This window comes from Ambystoma mexicanum, chromosome 1q (assembly GCF_040938575.1).
Source record: "Ambystoma mexicanum isolate Mex_15411 chromosome 1q, UKY_AmexF1_1, whole genome shotgun sequence".
Taxonomy (NCBI): Eukaryota; Metazoa; Chordata; class Amphibia; order Caudata; family Ambystomatidae; genus Ambystoma; species Ambystoma mexicanum.
In genome coordinates, this window is record NC_090922.1 from 35,930,117 (window position 1) to 35,946,451 (window position 16,335).

Sequence of the window (16,335 nt, forward strand, 5' to 3'; positions counted from 1 at the left end):
GAAGTAACTTTTCAAACTGGCCGCACTTTGACCCCAAAAGCTGGCTCACGCTAGCGTTTTGTGTTTTTGGTTCGGCTTTCCCCTTCAGACCAGTCCGAGCCTGTGTAGAGTCACCATTGAGATAGCAGATGAGAGCGACAGTCTTATAGGAAGGAGAAGGGGGGCAAGAAGTAAACCCATGTGAAAGACCTATAGCAGGCAGATCGAGGATCGAGAGGACAATATTAAGTGAAAAGAACGGTTCAAAAGAACGAACGATGACGCAGCAAAAACAAACGCTGGTGGAGAACATGAAACCAAATTCTGAACCTATTAGGCGTGCAATCTTCACATCAAAGAGTCACCAAATAACACATTATATTGTGTATATTTATTAGTCTTCATGTCAAGAAAGACCTCACTGGGGAGTGAAGGGTAATGTTTGGGACAAGGTACTGCTGGAAGCATCGGAGTGAAGGGTAATGTTTGGGACAAGGTACTGCTGGAAGCATCGGAACCTGGGAATATCCCAAAATTGCTACTGCTGTCTATTAAAGGCCTGCATATTTGTCCATTAGCTGCCCAGAGATCGAGTCCAGAGATGGTTCAAATGAGTAGTTACAGTTATTTTCCAAGAAGACATGATGTTTCTGCACTGTACAACCATGAGCTGCCAGTAGACCCCTATCAACTGTTTGGAAGACTCCTGGAATGTGTGCCCTGTGGTGTAAGCAATAGGTCAGAGGTCATATTTTTCTGTTCCATCTCTGAATGAACCAGCTGGTAGCCAAGGAGGTCCATGGCATCATTGCATTTCTGCTGTATCAGCAGGATTTTCTCGAAAGGAACATTGTCTCTCCAGGCCTTAGAGACGAGTTGGGCATTCCGAGAGGTAATGATGAACTTCTTGCCTATCCCGTTGCCATGAGTCATATTATACAGCCACATCTTCAGCTTGGGTGTGTATTGGAGGCCGGCAAAGGAATACATCTTCTCAGCTGTCTCCAAGGGATTCTTCACCATGTCCTCAAAGCGTATCATCATGTAGCGGTTTCTCAGGCGGCTGGGCAGGGCTTGAGTGGCCGTTTTGTAAATCTGGCTATGGCTTTTACAGATCTCCTCCATGATTTTATAGATTCCTTCTCCCTTTTTATTATTTTTGGGTCCCACCATGATGTTGTTGTCACGTGTCAACTCTTTTTTCAGTTTCTGACGGGAGTGAAAAACTGCCCTGGGATCCCGGATCAAGTGGAGGATTTTGAGGTTAAGGGATGGGTCATGAAGGAGTGGGTAGAGTACTTTCAGGTCAAAGAAACGGACCTCCTTGAGCACAATGTGGCTGTAGGTCTTGCATGCTTGTTCTATTGAATCAAAGGGATACTTGCCACAAAGAATCTTGCATGACACTTGGGGGATGATATCAGTACGTTTGAAGTGTTCGCAAGCTGGAGGTGAGCACAGCGCCCGGCTAGCTTCCCACTGGAAAAGGTTGGATTTAATTCTTGTTTCTGGCAAGTACGCATCAAACACAGACATGTCACAGAGGAAGACAGACCGTATCAGGTCTCGAACTGCCATGTGTAGCACCTTGGCTCGGTTCTCTTTCATAGCTGTCCAAACATGCCATGCTGGCTCCATCAGGTAGAATACATCAGGGTGCTGGCTGAAAAGCTGACCAGCAAGGGAAGACCCTGACCTCCAGGAGGAGATTATGAGGATGTGCGTTCTATCTGGCTGCTTTTCCAGGGACGAAGAGCCGCGATGTAACACAAAAATGATGCAGACAAACAACACCGCTTGAGATAAAGCCAGGACCACAGCGAAGGCTCTGGCGAGGTCTACTGGGATTCTAGCAGCCATAGACCTAAAGAGAACAAAACAAGACAATGAGTTTAAAACATTCTGAAAGACACAATGGCACTTTAGCACATAGACAACCAGTGACAGTGGATACAGGTTTGCAAATACCCAACTGAACTCCTGTTGCCTGGACTTCTCCCAAACTGAACATTCTGTCTCATGTTGTAAAGTGTTCCAGTGAATATTCCAGCATATACACAAATGACATGGGGCCAGCATAAATACAGCTGCGCCGCCATGTTCTAATTTCCACAGTTGCATTTCCCACACTCCGTCCTTCACTATCTCACTTGTTTTTTACTCAAGTACTTTTATTCATTTTTCAGTTTAAACAAAAACAGAAAACAGAAAAGCGTGGGCGACAGAAAATCATGGTTGGGTGGAGTGTTTTTCTTAAATGTTTGGCTACATTGTTTTTTTAAATTCTTATTTTAAAACATCCTTTCGTTAATTGCAAGCCAAAAGGGCTGAGGGTGTCTGGCCTTGCTTGTTTTTATTTTGTGGTTCCTTGTAGTACCTGTGGGCAGCAGAGTTGCCTGGCTCTATGACCCTTAGCTTATCTTTTATCTCTTCAGGGATAGTGTTATTGTTTTCCAAATAAATACATTATTTTGTCAAAAAGCCGTTATGTATAGTACAGTTAATCATCATACTATAAAACTCAGATTCCTAATCTAAAATACCAGTATAATGTGATAAAATCATAAAATGAACGGTCCTCCCACAATAAGTGCACATTTCAGCAGTTCTGATATTTACTCATGATTAAGAACTGGTTGTCTGGCTTTCAAAGCTACTTGAAGAAACTGTTGACACGCCCATGCACCAAATCTGGAAATAATTGTAAATAAAAAAGTGTAAGTCCTCATGTTCTAAATCCTCTAGATTTTAAAAGTCATATTTTAGCATGTTTTTGACAAAAGGTAATAAAGTGCAGCATGGTTTCTGGTACAATCGTGCAAAAGGGCAAAACACAACTGTATCTTTTTGGTTGTTTCCAATGGACGCAATGGAATAAAATGTAGTCTAAAGCGGGTTAACAGTATTCTGTCTTTAGGTTTAGGAATCCAATCAAGATAGCCTTCCCTCTACCACACGATGTGATCACATAATGTGTTTTTTTACTCTTTTTAAGTAACTCCTTACCTTGTCTCCATTTAGCCCATCTGTATTTGATTACATTACATGGTTTTAATTCATCTTGTTTTTGAATAGCAAGAGGATTATTATTTAATAATTCCCAATTTAATGACCCAAACTTGTTCTTGATATTTTTGATCCAAGGAATCATGGTTGGATAACCCTTTTCCAGTGTATCAAGTAAAGGTTGCTAGGTCAATTTCACGTCCGGATTAGTCCAAACAGAGAGCCACATTAAAAGAGGTCTTGCACTAAAGTCATCTGTTATAGAGGTGTGATTCAGCTCATTCTGCGCTGTAAACGATGTTGCCAAGATGGGGCTCATAGGAAAAGATTTAAGAAGATGTCTTTCTTTACTTGCAGCATAGCTAGATCTTCAATTCCCCAAATCTCAGATGCACAAAGTGCAATAGCTCTCAGTTTTGCACAATACAACCACCTCCCTTTGGTTGATATTAAATCAAATTACTTGAGGTCATTATGGCCTCAGCAGATTGTGCCATCCTTACTCTCTGAGTCTCATTGTGAGCTTTCCCTCTCCAGCTGGTTGAAATATACTCAGATACAAAAACGACTTACGTCATCTAATCTTGAACCATTTAATGTAAAGAAACCAAGTTTTTCATTTTAGTTCCAACAACTAAAGCTTTTGATTTAGACGTATTGATTGATAATTGTTGTTTAGCCATACATTTTGAATACTTATTAATCAATGTTTGTAGAGTATTAGGGGTGGGGGCATTAATAACCACATTAACAGCATAGCAAAGAAGATGGACTAATTGCCCATCAATAATCGGTACAACTGACAGAATCAATTTTGAGCTCAGCCTCTAGCGCATTAGTATAAAGATTAAATAACAAAGGGCTAGTACGCAACCCATGTGTATCCCTTTAGTTACCTGAAAGAATTGTGTACACTCTCTGTTTCAACCATACTGAACTGTTGCTTCGTTTTCTGGATGTATTTGTTTAAGTATAAATAAGAAATGGGATCGAATTTGTAGCTCTGAATTAACTTCCCAAAGTATCGGCCAATCGACTGCATCAGAGGTAAATCGGACCATGAAGTCCAAGTACATTGATGATCGGTACAGGAAATAATATTTAGCAGCTTCAAGATATAAATGTAGTTGTTGCTCTTTAGCCCCAATATGTGATCTAAAACCCTCCTGAGTGTTGACTAGGACCTGTTGAATGTTGATCAAATTTAAAATGTTTTGATATAAAAGACAACCAAAATCTTGCTAGCTGAGACTAATCAAGAGGTTGGGCGATACGATTTCTGGATCGCACAATCCCCCTTTTTATATATGGGACAATCAGAGATCTTTTCTAATTTAGCATAATTGTTATGACTTTAAGAAGGCCAATGACCTAGTGTGTTAGGCCACGTGAACCTACATGAGTGCTATGGACCGCTTTCTCAGCTGGATTCAGCATCAGTGGACTACTCTGATGCAACACCTGCAAAGTCGTTTAGTTTTGTTTCTATTGCTCATATGTTATTTTACATTTTTTAAATTCAACCTTTGGTTTCTTGTAAGCCTCTAGGTCTGAGGGTGCCTGGCTCAATTTCTACATTTATTTTGGTTAGTTTTAGGCCCTTTTCTTTTACCTTTTCAGGAATGTAGTTGTGACTATTTCAGGAAAACGTTTGTTTAACCAGTCCTATAATTCCCTGTGGTCAGTGATGAATCAAGTCCTTGCATCTTCTATAACCTTAAACTTTTCAGGAAACATCAGCTGTAATGCAGATCTAGCACATGCAGCCTCCTCTTGATTCCTTGAAACAAATGTTGATGCTTTTTAATCTCTCCAGGATCTATGATAGAGTTGTGGTTTCATATGAAGTGGGGACCTCCTCCTGGGTTCCTGTAGCAAATTGTTCCTGTCCCTAGATATCTGTTCACAACAACCCTAAGTGAAGATCCTATCGGTGGCATCACTCTAGAGACGATATGGGCTCTTTCAACAGTACAGTAGATCACTTTGACAGTCCCTTGGGTAGAGCAAACCAAGTTCCACACTTCAGGAACAGTTCCATGTTATGCTCCTTCTCCTAACTCTACATCATTTGTTGGTTTTGCGGCTGGTGAGTAGTCATCACCAGCCCCCTCTCACCTTGTTCTTCAGGCTATGGACCATGGATTCATGTTCAGCCATATGGACTCCGCCATCCGTGACCATGCCTGTCACCCTCATCAGATCTGTCCTCAGCAAGTTCACCCTCGTGCCTCTTGTTGCAATTCCTAGGGTCCTTTTCTGCTTTCATGATACTAAATAAGGAAATGTGCTCATCCATGGTATCCCCAGTTGGCTTGCCCACAGGGTTATGCAAGCCTGGCTCAAGGGTACAACTGCTTACTCCTGCCAGACAGAGCAGATTGATCAATTTTAGATCGCACAGCTTTGGGGACCTTGGGATTATGCAATTCTCTAGTCATGTCACTGCCACTAAATCTCGGCACCTTCATTCAGTACCTCCATGGTAATAAGTCTGTCAGTCGAATGTGCACAACTATTCCTGAGGATGGTATTGCACACTGCTAGTACAGTCAAGCCAGTAAGATGATTACCTGGTATATAGCCTAACTCTGGCAACCAGTCAGCTTTGGTTATAGTCCACCCAATGTATTCACTCAGCAGAGGGGTCCATCACATGCCACAGAGTTTCAAGATGAGCAAGATAATAATGGAAGATTGCAGACGTTGTCTAAAGAACTCCTTTATCAGGTATCCAGGCTCAGCATTGTCCACTTGGACAAAAATGCAGAAAGGATATTACTATCGATAATCACTGAATAGGTTGACATGGCTCCTTTTAAGCCACACAAATCAATATCGGTTGGGTCTTGTATGAATCATCTGCCTCTTCGTTAGTCGCTACAGGACCCATGTCTCATATAAGCAGAGCAGTTCTGCCCACTCCCAGTCATGTAGCTCCCAGTCTCTGACAGTCAGGGGAAAGCAACATGGCTGCATAACACTGCTGACGGTGGGACAGATTCCATCCAGTGCTCCTTCTGGATGGAGCTCATCCGCATCACAGTTCCAAGCATCACCGGAGAATGGCTCATCCACTTTCTTGGCTGTACTGATTACAATAAGACACTCTGAAAGCTCCAGCAATCTTCCCTCTAGCACCTGTCTGCACCCTTCAGGTCTGGAGCCCACTCTTAACTTCCTTCGATCGGGATCCATTTGTGGTTCTTATAGTGTTTCAGGAGTGAGCACCAGCTCTGTCAGTGACTCAGGCCATGCTCTCCCTCAGTTTGGAGGAACCTTCTCCTGATGCCAGTTCTCTGGCACATCCTTTCTGAAGCAATTATAATCATAACCTCTCACGTCCGCAGAGACCTTCCTTCCAGTGCCAGTCTTTACTGTGGTGCTCCGGGACCCAGTCTGTATTCCCTTACAGCTCATTAAATCCTTGCCACCGACTCTCCAGTTTCCAGTCCATATTTTCTCATCCAAGGCCCCATCTCTTGGGCTCTTTCTCACAGTTCTCTTTGGGGACACGATGTCGGATGGTCACTGTTGACTTTGCTTTCAGCTTCTGCACCAGAATCTCCTGTTATTTGAGGGTCTATAGGTTCAAGGGCAGGAATAATTTCATGCTAGCGTGGGGCCTTGAAGTGGAGAGTTGTATCTACTCCATTCGGCTACTATCTGGCAACCCCTTCGTTCACATACCTGTAGCAAAATATTAGCAGCATGGCTATGTATATGGTAGTGAGTCATTCCTGGGAAATCCATTTGAACAATAGTTGACCCTTTCGCATGTTCTCTTGGTGTCACACAAAAAAGACAAAAGCATACCACACATATGTCGTACCATGGATTACTATAGATTCTGGGCTGGCAGATCTTGTTCTTTCCAAAATTGTGTTATTGCCCATCTAGCTGCCACCAGCAAATGAGTTATTAACTTAGAATTTGGTGCTGGACTGCATGGTTGGTGGGGCCAGCCTGATATGCAAATAGTTATTTCTCCTCTGTGAAAGGTACTGTGAGCTAAAATGTAGTTGTAGCCCCTCCTGATTGGGAAACCTCCCATAAAACAGGTTATTTGATCAGTGTTTGTTCTTAGAAGAGGGGCTCCCACATTTCTCACATTTTTGTATATTTTGAAAGACTTGAGGTCGCACCCTAAATTAGTAATCCAGACCTGGACCCCTTGCTCACTGTGCTTATAGAAGCACAGATTCCCCTCATCCATGAGACCCAAAATGGCCGAAACACATGTCTGGGGTTGTTTTTTGGTACTCTTGTTCAAAGGATAATTGCCTAGAGTTTTGGTGCTGAACTGCCCTGGTGGATGTGACCAGACTGGTATGCAAATGGATATTTCTCCTCTGTGTAAACTACATTGAGCTACAACCTCCCATATCACAGGTTATTTGAGCTATATTCATTGTCATTGTTACATTGTTGTACATAATGTATAGGAGTTGTGTGTTTTTACATTGCTAAGCAGAAAAATCACAGAAAAAGGGGAAACTGTGTCTGGATTATTTTATGAATTATGACCAGAGTTGTCTTCTAGGTTAGAATTTCTGAATTTTGTGACAATACCACCAAATGTGAGCCATACCACCTGTCAGAACGCAACCCTACCAGCAAAGGTTTCGAGTGCCAAAGTAGATCCTCCACAATCTTTCTGGCACAAAATACCAGCAATAATGATTTTCTCTAAGATTTGTATGCATACAGATGACTTGAAGGATCTAGACCAAATATTCTCTGAAGGTGCTGTTAGTGAACAATACTGTAGGTCTTTGTCACATCCAGTCAGATATGTGAACTTTTTTGTTTAAATCATCATGAGCAGGAATTTGGTCAATAGTTGTGATTCTATCACAAGTGTGCCACTCGAACAACAGTGGGAGCCGTCTTTGGGCTTACTGGGACTCACAATTCATCATCATAATCCACCCTGAAATATACCCATTCATATTTTTGAGTTTAAATGCCCTTTGCAAGGATTTGGTACATCCGTATTACATTGCACAAAATACATGTTCCTTAAAGCACCCTGTGACAGCTCCCGAGACAGGGCTATTACTATGCAGCAGTCTGAGAAGTGCAATCATCAGAAGACCCATAGGTCAGTACTGCTCCTCTTTTCCCAAGTGCAGAGAGGGACGAGGCACATTACCTTCAGGTGTGATGCTCCAGGTGGTGCTACCGAGCTTGCTTCAGCAAAGGGTGTGCCAGTATTTTAGCCTGCCAGTGTACATCTCTCTTCCATTGAGTTTGGGCTCTGCCCCTCTTGCTGTGAAGCTTTGTTTCCGTCATGTTGCTGTAGCTTGAAGACCCTGCTCCTGTTCCAGCACTCTGTTCTCTGCCCTGCATCCCTCTGCTTGCTGCCCTGTAGTCTTCTGCTTACCCTTTGCCTGCAGCAGTGAGTCCTCTGCCCTGTTATCCTCTGTGCTCAGCCTGCAGTACCCATGATCTTCTACCCTCACTCCTATGACTGCAGCCTTCTGCTCTCTGCCACCAGTTTTCTTGTTTATTGCCAACCATTCCTTGCTCAATACCTTTAATCCTTATTATCTTCATGTAGTTTACCATTACAGCAGTCAGTTTCACTCCTGGTTGTTCTTGTGCAGACTCTCTGTACTGTTCCATGCCGGCTGGACCTGCACCGGCTTCAGTCTGGTGAGTATTGTTTCCTTGTTCGTGCCTTAGGGTCCAGACACAGAAATCTACTCCTGCTGCTCATTTCTATGATCATTTAGAGTGAGGCACTGCAAGAACAACCTGATCAGAAGGTTAGAGTTTCCCCTGACATTGAGGGAAACTCTGAATGTATTCCCTGTATACATCAAGAGGGAACCAACCATATTTGGCTTAGTCGTACACCCAGCCCTTTTTTGTTCATTGCTGTTGTTGCTTTTCTATAGTTAGAGCCTATCCTTTCGTGTCTGCATGATTCCTTTCATTCCTGTCTCTTGTCTACTATTTTCCCGTCAGCTTTGGGGGAACTTGTTTCACTGCGAGCCCTTGATAGATTCTCCAACACAACAGATCTAGAGAGAGCATATTTTCAAAGTGGTTTCACCCTTTTGGTTTCAGCCCTGAACTCTCTGTCTGAGGGATCCATGCTACAGTTCTATATATAGCAGAATCTTGAAAATTCTGAGAGGGAAAAGGTCTGCTTGCAAAGCTCAAATGTACAAGGAATATTACCTTTGAATAGTTATTATAATTATAATTGGTTATTTATAACACACTTAATAACCAGAGGTTTATAAGCGCAGACCCGGGGTTCGAACCTGTGTTGCTCCGCATCGTCTTGCTTCCAAGACAATCGCGTTGCCCCTGAGCTATCCTCCCGAGTTGCCCCAAACTCAGTGGATTCCTTTCTTCCATGCTTTAAATTCGAAAGGATTCATCCCAGGGTAAAAGTCATGATTGTCTTAAACAGACTGGGAGAAGTAACACATATTTTAATAGCTTTATCTCAATAAATGAATGTGGGTCAAGAGAAGTCCAAGAGACCTGTTTCTTTATTTTTATGTCTCCAAGTTCACCATAATAGATGTTTTAGTGGGGAGCCTAGACGAACCTTTCCCAGTGTCTTCCAGCCAATAATCAGAACCCCCACTTGGAAGGTGATCCTACTTCTCTAAGGCTTAAACAGCATGTACAGGGAATGGGTACATGTCTTACCTATTTTTCCAACCAGAAAAATATGGTGGGGAAAACTTCATCAGCAGAGCTTTCACCTGCACAACACATATTTTCATTTGCCATTAGATTGCGAACACCAAATTGAAATTCACCAGGGAGAGAGTAATGAGCAAATAGCAGCCCTCAAAACTACAGAGCTTTTAAACATCTTACCTATAGCATTGGCAGCAAGCTGGGGCGAGATAGAGATCCCTCCCAAACCAAACACCCCTCCAGGCTTCACAGATTGGGTTGGATCCAAGATGGCTGCCTGGCTTTTTAACCCTCCACCCCCATGAGTGCTGAAATTTAGTTCACAAATAGCCTAAAACAATCAGAGCACTAGAGTGGACGACATGGCTTTCCTAGATTGTCAGGGAGCAGGCACCTCATCCTTGCACTATAAAAAGGATACATGTTCTCAGCCTGTTTGAGGGGGAGCAGGTGTATAGATGTGCATTACAGAGATGTGACAGGGTAAGGAGCAGGGGGAAGATTGGTAAGGGAAAGGTTGGTGTTGGAAGAGGGAAAGAAAAAGAGAGTGATGGAAGTGGCAAATTCCTGTACGAAAAATTCACCTATTATTCCACAGAAACTCCAAGAGCCCACAATCTCAGCTCGGAGTTTCGTGCTGACATCATTAGTCAACATTTTTGAAACACTGAAAGGAGAGGTTAACACTTACTCTTGCTTCCTTATGGAGATGACAAAGGAAATGAACAATTGTGATCCTAATCTAGCCGGACTGAAACAGCTTTACACAACTACTTCAAGGAACATACCATACAAACAAAGCGAAATTAAATTATGTATAACAACTCGCATAATTTCCTAGTAAATGAACTTGTATAACTCAAACGCAGTAATGAGTCAATTCAGTAAAATTTAAAATCACTATTACTTATACAAGACTCTGCAAAAACAGCAGAAACAATTGATTCAAACAACGAAATCCAAGATTCATGCAGTAGGGATGCTACCCCGCTATCTGCCTCCACTCTCGAGGAATATTTAAGATTGGCACAAATTGCTGAGGATCAAGTATTAAATCAGCCTCAAAACCCAGATCTCAATAAACTAAAAGACCAAGAAGACCTTCCCACCTTACCCTCGACATTAGCGGAAAATCATGGAATGGTAATTCCGGTTGCATCTAAAGAAACTGAAGAAAGTAAAGAACCATGTACACCACAGAAGACGCCTCGACAAATGCCAATAATCCCAAAAAGAAAGGGAAAAAAATTAAAGATGCAGCTACTAAAGTTGTCCCATTGATGAACCTTCGAAGAAAAGATTACATAAAATATAAAAAAAATGCTGGGACGAGAAATGTCTTTAAAGCATTGGACAATGTAAATAAGAAAAGTGATTTAAGTATAAAACAATCAAAAGATGCGACATTGGATACACCACAACCATCATCCAAAACTATTGAAAAAGCTCATGCCCCCAATCTAAACAATACAGACGCTTTAGTAAAATTAATACCAATTACAGCAAATAAAACACTACTGGGTCTCAAACAGAAGATTCATTGAGGAAAAACAACCCAATCCCAATGAAAGTACTAAAGTTAGCTCCAATCTTCCGCAAAAAAACTTACATAAAACCAACAGATTAAAGTAAAAACTTGGAGTATAAAGCTGATCTATAATCTCAATTAAATGAACCAGCTGCAAACAAAGAAACAAACTCACCAAATTCACAAGATTCTCCTAGTGCTGAGTGAAGCAGTGAATTTGCAAATATGAAGAAACCGTTTGCAGCCCAATTAAATGAATTAGCTGTGAACAAAGAAACATATTTACTGAGAGCACAAGATTATTTTCCTGAGTCAAGCAGTGAATCTGTCAATATGAAAAAACTGCCCCCAAAGTGTGGTTAAGAGCTATAAGTGACACAAAAATACAAAAAGCCTTAAATAGAAGTTACATCAATATATGCACAGAGAGAATTCCAGATCTATCTGTACCCCTTTTCCTCAGATGACATTGAGAGACTGCCCTTTCCATATGAAAAAATAACATACATTGCTGAATTAATTCTGAAAACCACTGAAAGAGCCCAATCGCTTATGTCATGTGACAAAGAATTTAAAGAAGTAGGAATTGAGGTTTTTTCTAAGCTTCCAGAGCAATGTGAGCAACAAGGAAATTCAAGCTCTTCTAGTACTGAAAACGACTACAAAGTAAAAACAAAACAAGAAAAACAAGTAAAAGAATTGGAAATGATCAGAGAAAAAGGAATAAGTGTGATTCATTAAGGCAAAAATAGTGATCAACTATTATTCCACCTCCCAGACATAATAACACAAGTAATCCAGCGATTGACAAAGACAGATTCCCAGCTGTAGACCTCAGACTATTTAAAATTAATAAGCTGAAATACTCGAGGTTCCTTGGCATTCCAGCATATGGAAATTGCTGAAATAATATTGAAAGACTATAACATTGTATTATTTCAGGAAACATGGCTTACAACTGAAGTGCATCTTGAAGGTTTTTCAGTTCTATCTCAACTGGCTATTGGTTCAGTGTGTGGGCGCCCATCAGGGGGTTTGTTGATTGCAATGAAAAATAGCTTATAATGTTGAATGCATCAGTAATGAAATACAAGGCATTTTATTGTCTAGATGTAACATAAAGTGGAAAACTACATCTAAAGGGCTCTTAATATTTAATATCTATTGGAGCCCCGCATCTTGCAAACTACCACCTTTCCTTGAAGATCTCTGTGATATTCTAACTGAAACAAACATTAAATTCCCAAATGATCTAATTATCATAGGTGGGGACTTTAATGCATGCCCAGCATCATCCACAAGACTACTTTCTAAATCTAGAATTAGCAACAGTAATGGTGAATTATGAGAGCTATTATTCAACAGTTGGAATTTACATATAATAAATGGCAATATTAGTTCTGATAACCCAACTGCAATAACTTGGTGAAATAAGACAAACTCTTCCACAATAGATTACTTAGTTGTATCTTCAGAACTATTTTATCGATGCAAATGGTTTGGAGTCCTCCCTTGGACTTGTGACTTATGATCCCACATTACACTTGAATGCAAAAGGAAATCGCATAGTTGGTTTTACAAATAAAGGTCAAGACCTCGATAAAAAGTCTACTAGTGCAAGGCTCAACACAGAGAATGAATACATTAAGTGCACCAAGTAAATAGGTAGAATTATTGTGGAAACTAAATCCACCACAAATCAAAAAAGCTGCATCAATAAAATATCATACGAACACATTTGATCAACAAACTTATATACAAAAAAGGTTGGGCAGGAATTTGAGAGAACTAAAAAAAAGGAAAGTTTCATAATCTCTTTCAATATTGAAAAACCTAAATAAAGAAATAACTACAAATACTGGTCACGTCGATATTGTTTAATGCGCAAGATTAATGATGGACAGAATATGTTAAAAACTTTACTGCCATCATAAACAAAGAACTTCTGGGCATTAATAAATAATCAAAACAAATCCCAAAGTATACAAAAACATGTAATCTCCCATCGGCTGTATGGTAGACTTACTATGAAACCCAAACAATCAAGAGTTCACCAAATTGCTCTTATATTGATAATCTAATAGAGTGGACCTTGCAATTTGAAAAAGAGGATATCTTAAACTTTATAAAGACGTCCTCCAAATCCCAAGCTGCGAGACCTAATGGATTAACAAACCAAATGTTTCGACTAGACCCTCAGACTTGGTCTACAATTCTTATGAATTTGTTTAATAAAATCATAATAAGCAAAACAATACCGAACTCCTGGAAACAAGCCATAGCTATTCCGATTCACAAAAAGGGCAATATGTCTGACCCATAAAATTATCGCCTAATTGCTCTCACAGATTGCGATAGTAAGATCTTTGCTTGTGTCATTCTTCAGGAATTACAAAATTGGGTCACAAAACAGCAAATCCTATCTAACTTCCAAGTGGGATTTAGAAAGGGCCTAGCAACCATGCAAGGCTATTATTGATGTCTATGTAAAAAGGACGAGTATACTCGTCCTTGGCACTTAAAGGGTTAAATGGAATAGTGATAAACATTCTACAAACCAAAAGCCAAGAAAGACAATCTCTTCCTACTTATATAGCCTTTCTTGATTTATCGCAGGCGTTCCATGTAGTGAACAGGACTAAGCTACGGCAAAAATGAAAAACGTGGAATATTCCAGAAGGCCTACTACAAATAATTATTGCACTACATAATGAGACTTCGATCTGAGTTAGATTGAACCTATAGGGAGATCTCCCTTCAAATATTGATACCAACAATGGAGTAAAACAAGGGTGCCTCTTAGCAGCCATACTGTTTAATGTATATCTTACAGATCTGGTTCCCTTTTTACAAAACGACATATTTGCGTCTCCGACAATTGGAAATTATAAAGTCCAGCTTACTGCTTACGCGGATGATCTAGCATTAATAGATAACACTTATATAGGTTTAAAACAGCTTCTTTTAGCTATAGAAGAATATGCCATGATAAATGACTTAAAAATTAATCCAACAAAATCGAAAATATAATCATCTTTGGAAAACCAAATATTAGATCAAAAAAGTAAAATTGCAAATAGCACAACAAGCAATTCCGACTGTCAAAGAAGTAAAATACTTGGGATTTCATCTTAGATCACAGCCATAATTAATAGCTTTAACCGAAGAGCTAGAAAGGAAAGTACAATATGTATGTCAATTGAAAAAACGACTAAATACATATTGCTGTTTCTCCTTCATACCTCTAATTAAACTATATAAAGGAAAAAGTATTCCAGCACTGTTATATGGAATGGAGTGCACTCCTCATTTGTGTAATATCAACTGGGATCGCCTGGAAGGGAGATTATGGAATGGGAAAAAAACATTAAATCTCCCACAATACTTACTAATTATTAAGTTACTGTTGTATAGTGCGTGTCAGTGTATGCATGAGCTGGAAAATGTTGGAATGCTAATGTGGAATGTTAGTGTGTGAGTGTATGTTAAGGTTCCGCCCAGTGTCAGTTGAAATGAACACTGCCTGGGTGATGGGACCCAGTGAGTTCCTCTATTGTAATAGCTTAAGTGAATTTACAATAAAGCTTAGGTGAAGAAGCTACCGTAGTGTACAGAAGCTACTTTATTACATTGGTAATGAGGAAACTAAGAAACTGCGTGAAGAAGAGGAAGCTGTCTGCTGAGGGGGGAGCAGCAGTAAAGAAGAGGAACCACTGACCCCCCCCTCCCCACCCCCCAGGAGAAAGAAGTAAGTCCCATCCCCCAAGGCAATAACAAGGGGAATACAAGGAGAACACAAACCCCAGCGCAGCACCCAGGGAAGAATGGGTTGGGAAGCAGAAGTACCAGCTAGTGCCCAGGGGTTGAGAGAAGACAATAAGCCCCAGCGCAAACCCAAAGAAACGGGAAAGGGAGGCCATGAGATGTATGGTACCAGGAGTGTTAAGATCCAGAGCATAAGTCCAAAGGAAGTATAGTTCCAGAGAGCATGTTATTGGGCATCCAGTGAATGCAAAGGTGGCATACTTTGTCTAATTGAGCCCAAAGTACTGTAACGGTACAGCGTCCAGTAACATGTGAGGATTAGAGATGGCCGGAGCAAGGCACGTCCCAAAGCTTTGGACACAAAAGAAATAAGGCAGCTCACTGTGGTAGTGCGGAACTGTGGGTAGAGCAGGACGAGGCGGTGGTTGGTTTCGGGAGCTATGAGCGACTCCATGCCTGATTCCCCAATGATGACGTCTGCGAGTATGCTGAGGGGGTTGCCGACCTAAGGAACGTACACTGTATGTGTCATCGCCTTACAGCGTTCGTAATTGCCTGCTGTAGCAAGGTTCAATTTGATGGTTGGATGTACTTCAGAGTAAGGCACTGTGTAACATGCCTTAGCGTGGCCAGGAAGTGATGAAGTGATGGGTCGTCGCAGGGACAGAGATGATGGGCGGGCGCCGTGGGAGAGCATGTGGTGTTAGTTCCGATCCTTATCGAGAGCAGCCCGATGAGAGAGAGGATCGGAGTACACACGTGGTCATTTGCAGGAGAGAGGAAAAGGTGATGTGCTCTCCAAGATCACATGTGTAAAGTGAAACAAGGAAATTGGTTAGTAGAAAATGACACGGATAATGGGACAGGGAGCGACATACCGAGATTAACGATGCACTGAAAGGAGACGAGGTACCATGCTCCCGCTCCATGTGCTGGGCAGGCCGGATTAAAGTGACTGGGTTGTGAAAGTTGTGTATCCCAAGAGCCGAGCAGGGTAACGGTTTATGCAGCATCATACTGGCATGGGATTGCTAGTAGCACTCCGAAGAAGGACGGAACGGTGGAGGAGTGCAGTGTTTTCTGCGCAGTGTTTTCTTTTGATGCTGGAGAAGCTCGTCAGAGTTGTATCCTTTAATTTAAATAATTCAATTGGACAATGTATGACATGGTTTAAGAAATACCACTGTGCTGGCTAGAATAGGTCATGCATAAAAAGTTTGAGTGCTAGAGCGACATGTTGGAGAAGAAGTTGAAGTGATGTTGCAATGTAGAATATAACCAATTGAGGATTTTCAGGGTACAGGTGCCCCGCACCTAAGGACTTTTAAGCACTAAAGGTTTTATGGGATGGTATGGCCATGAGCAGTGCCTGAGAGTTTGAGAAATAAATG

General features: G+C 41.2%; 1 protein-coding gene across 1 annotated transcript; it reads right to left on the reverse strand.

The window, feature by feature from the left end:
• Window positions 1-409: 409 nt before the first annotated feature.
• LOC138520959 (carbohydrate sulfotransferase 5-like) lies at window positions 410-5,456 on the reverse strand. The gene is made up of 2 exons (XM_069633423.1): window positions 5,432-5,456; window positions 410-1,805 (listed from the first exon to the last, which is right to left on the reverse strand). The coding sequence occupies exons 1-2, from the start codon at window positions 5,454-5,456 to the stop codon at window positions 667-669; spliced, it is 1,164 nt and encodes a 387-aa protein (XP_069489524.1). The 3' UTR covers window positions 410-666.
• Between the last annotated feature and the right edge of the window lie 10,879 nt (window positions 5,457-16,335).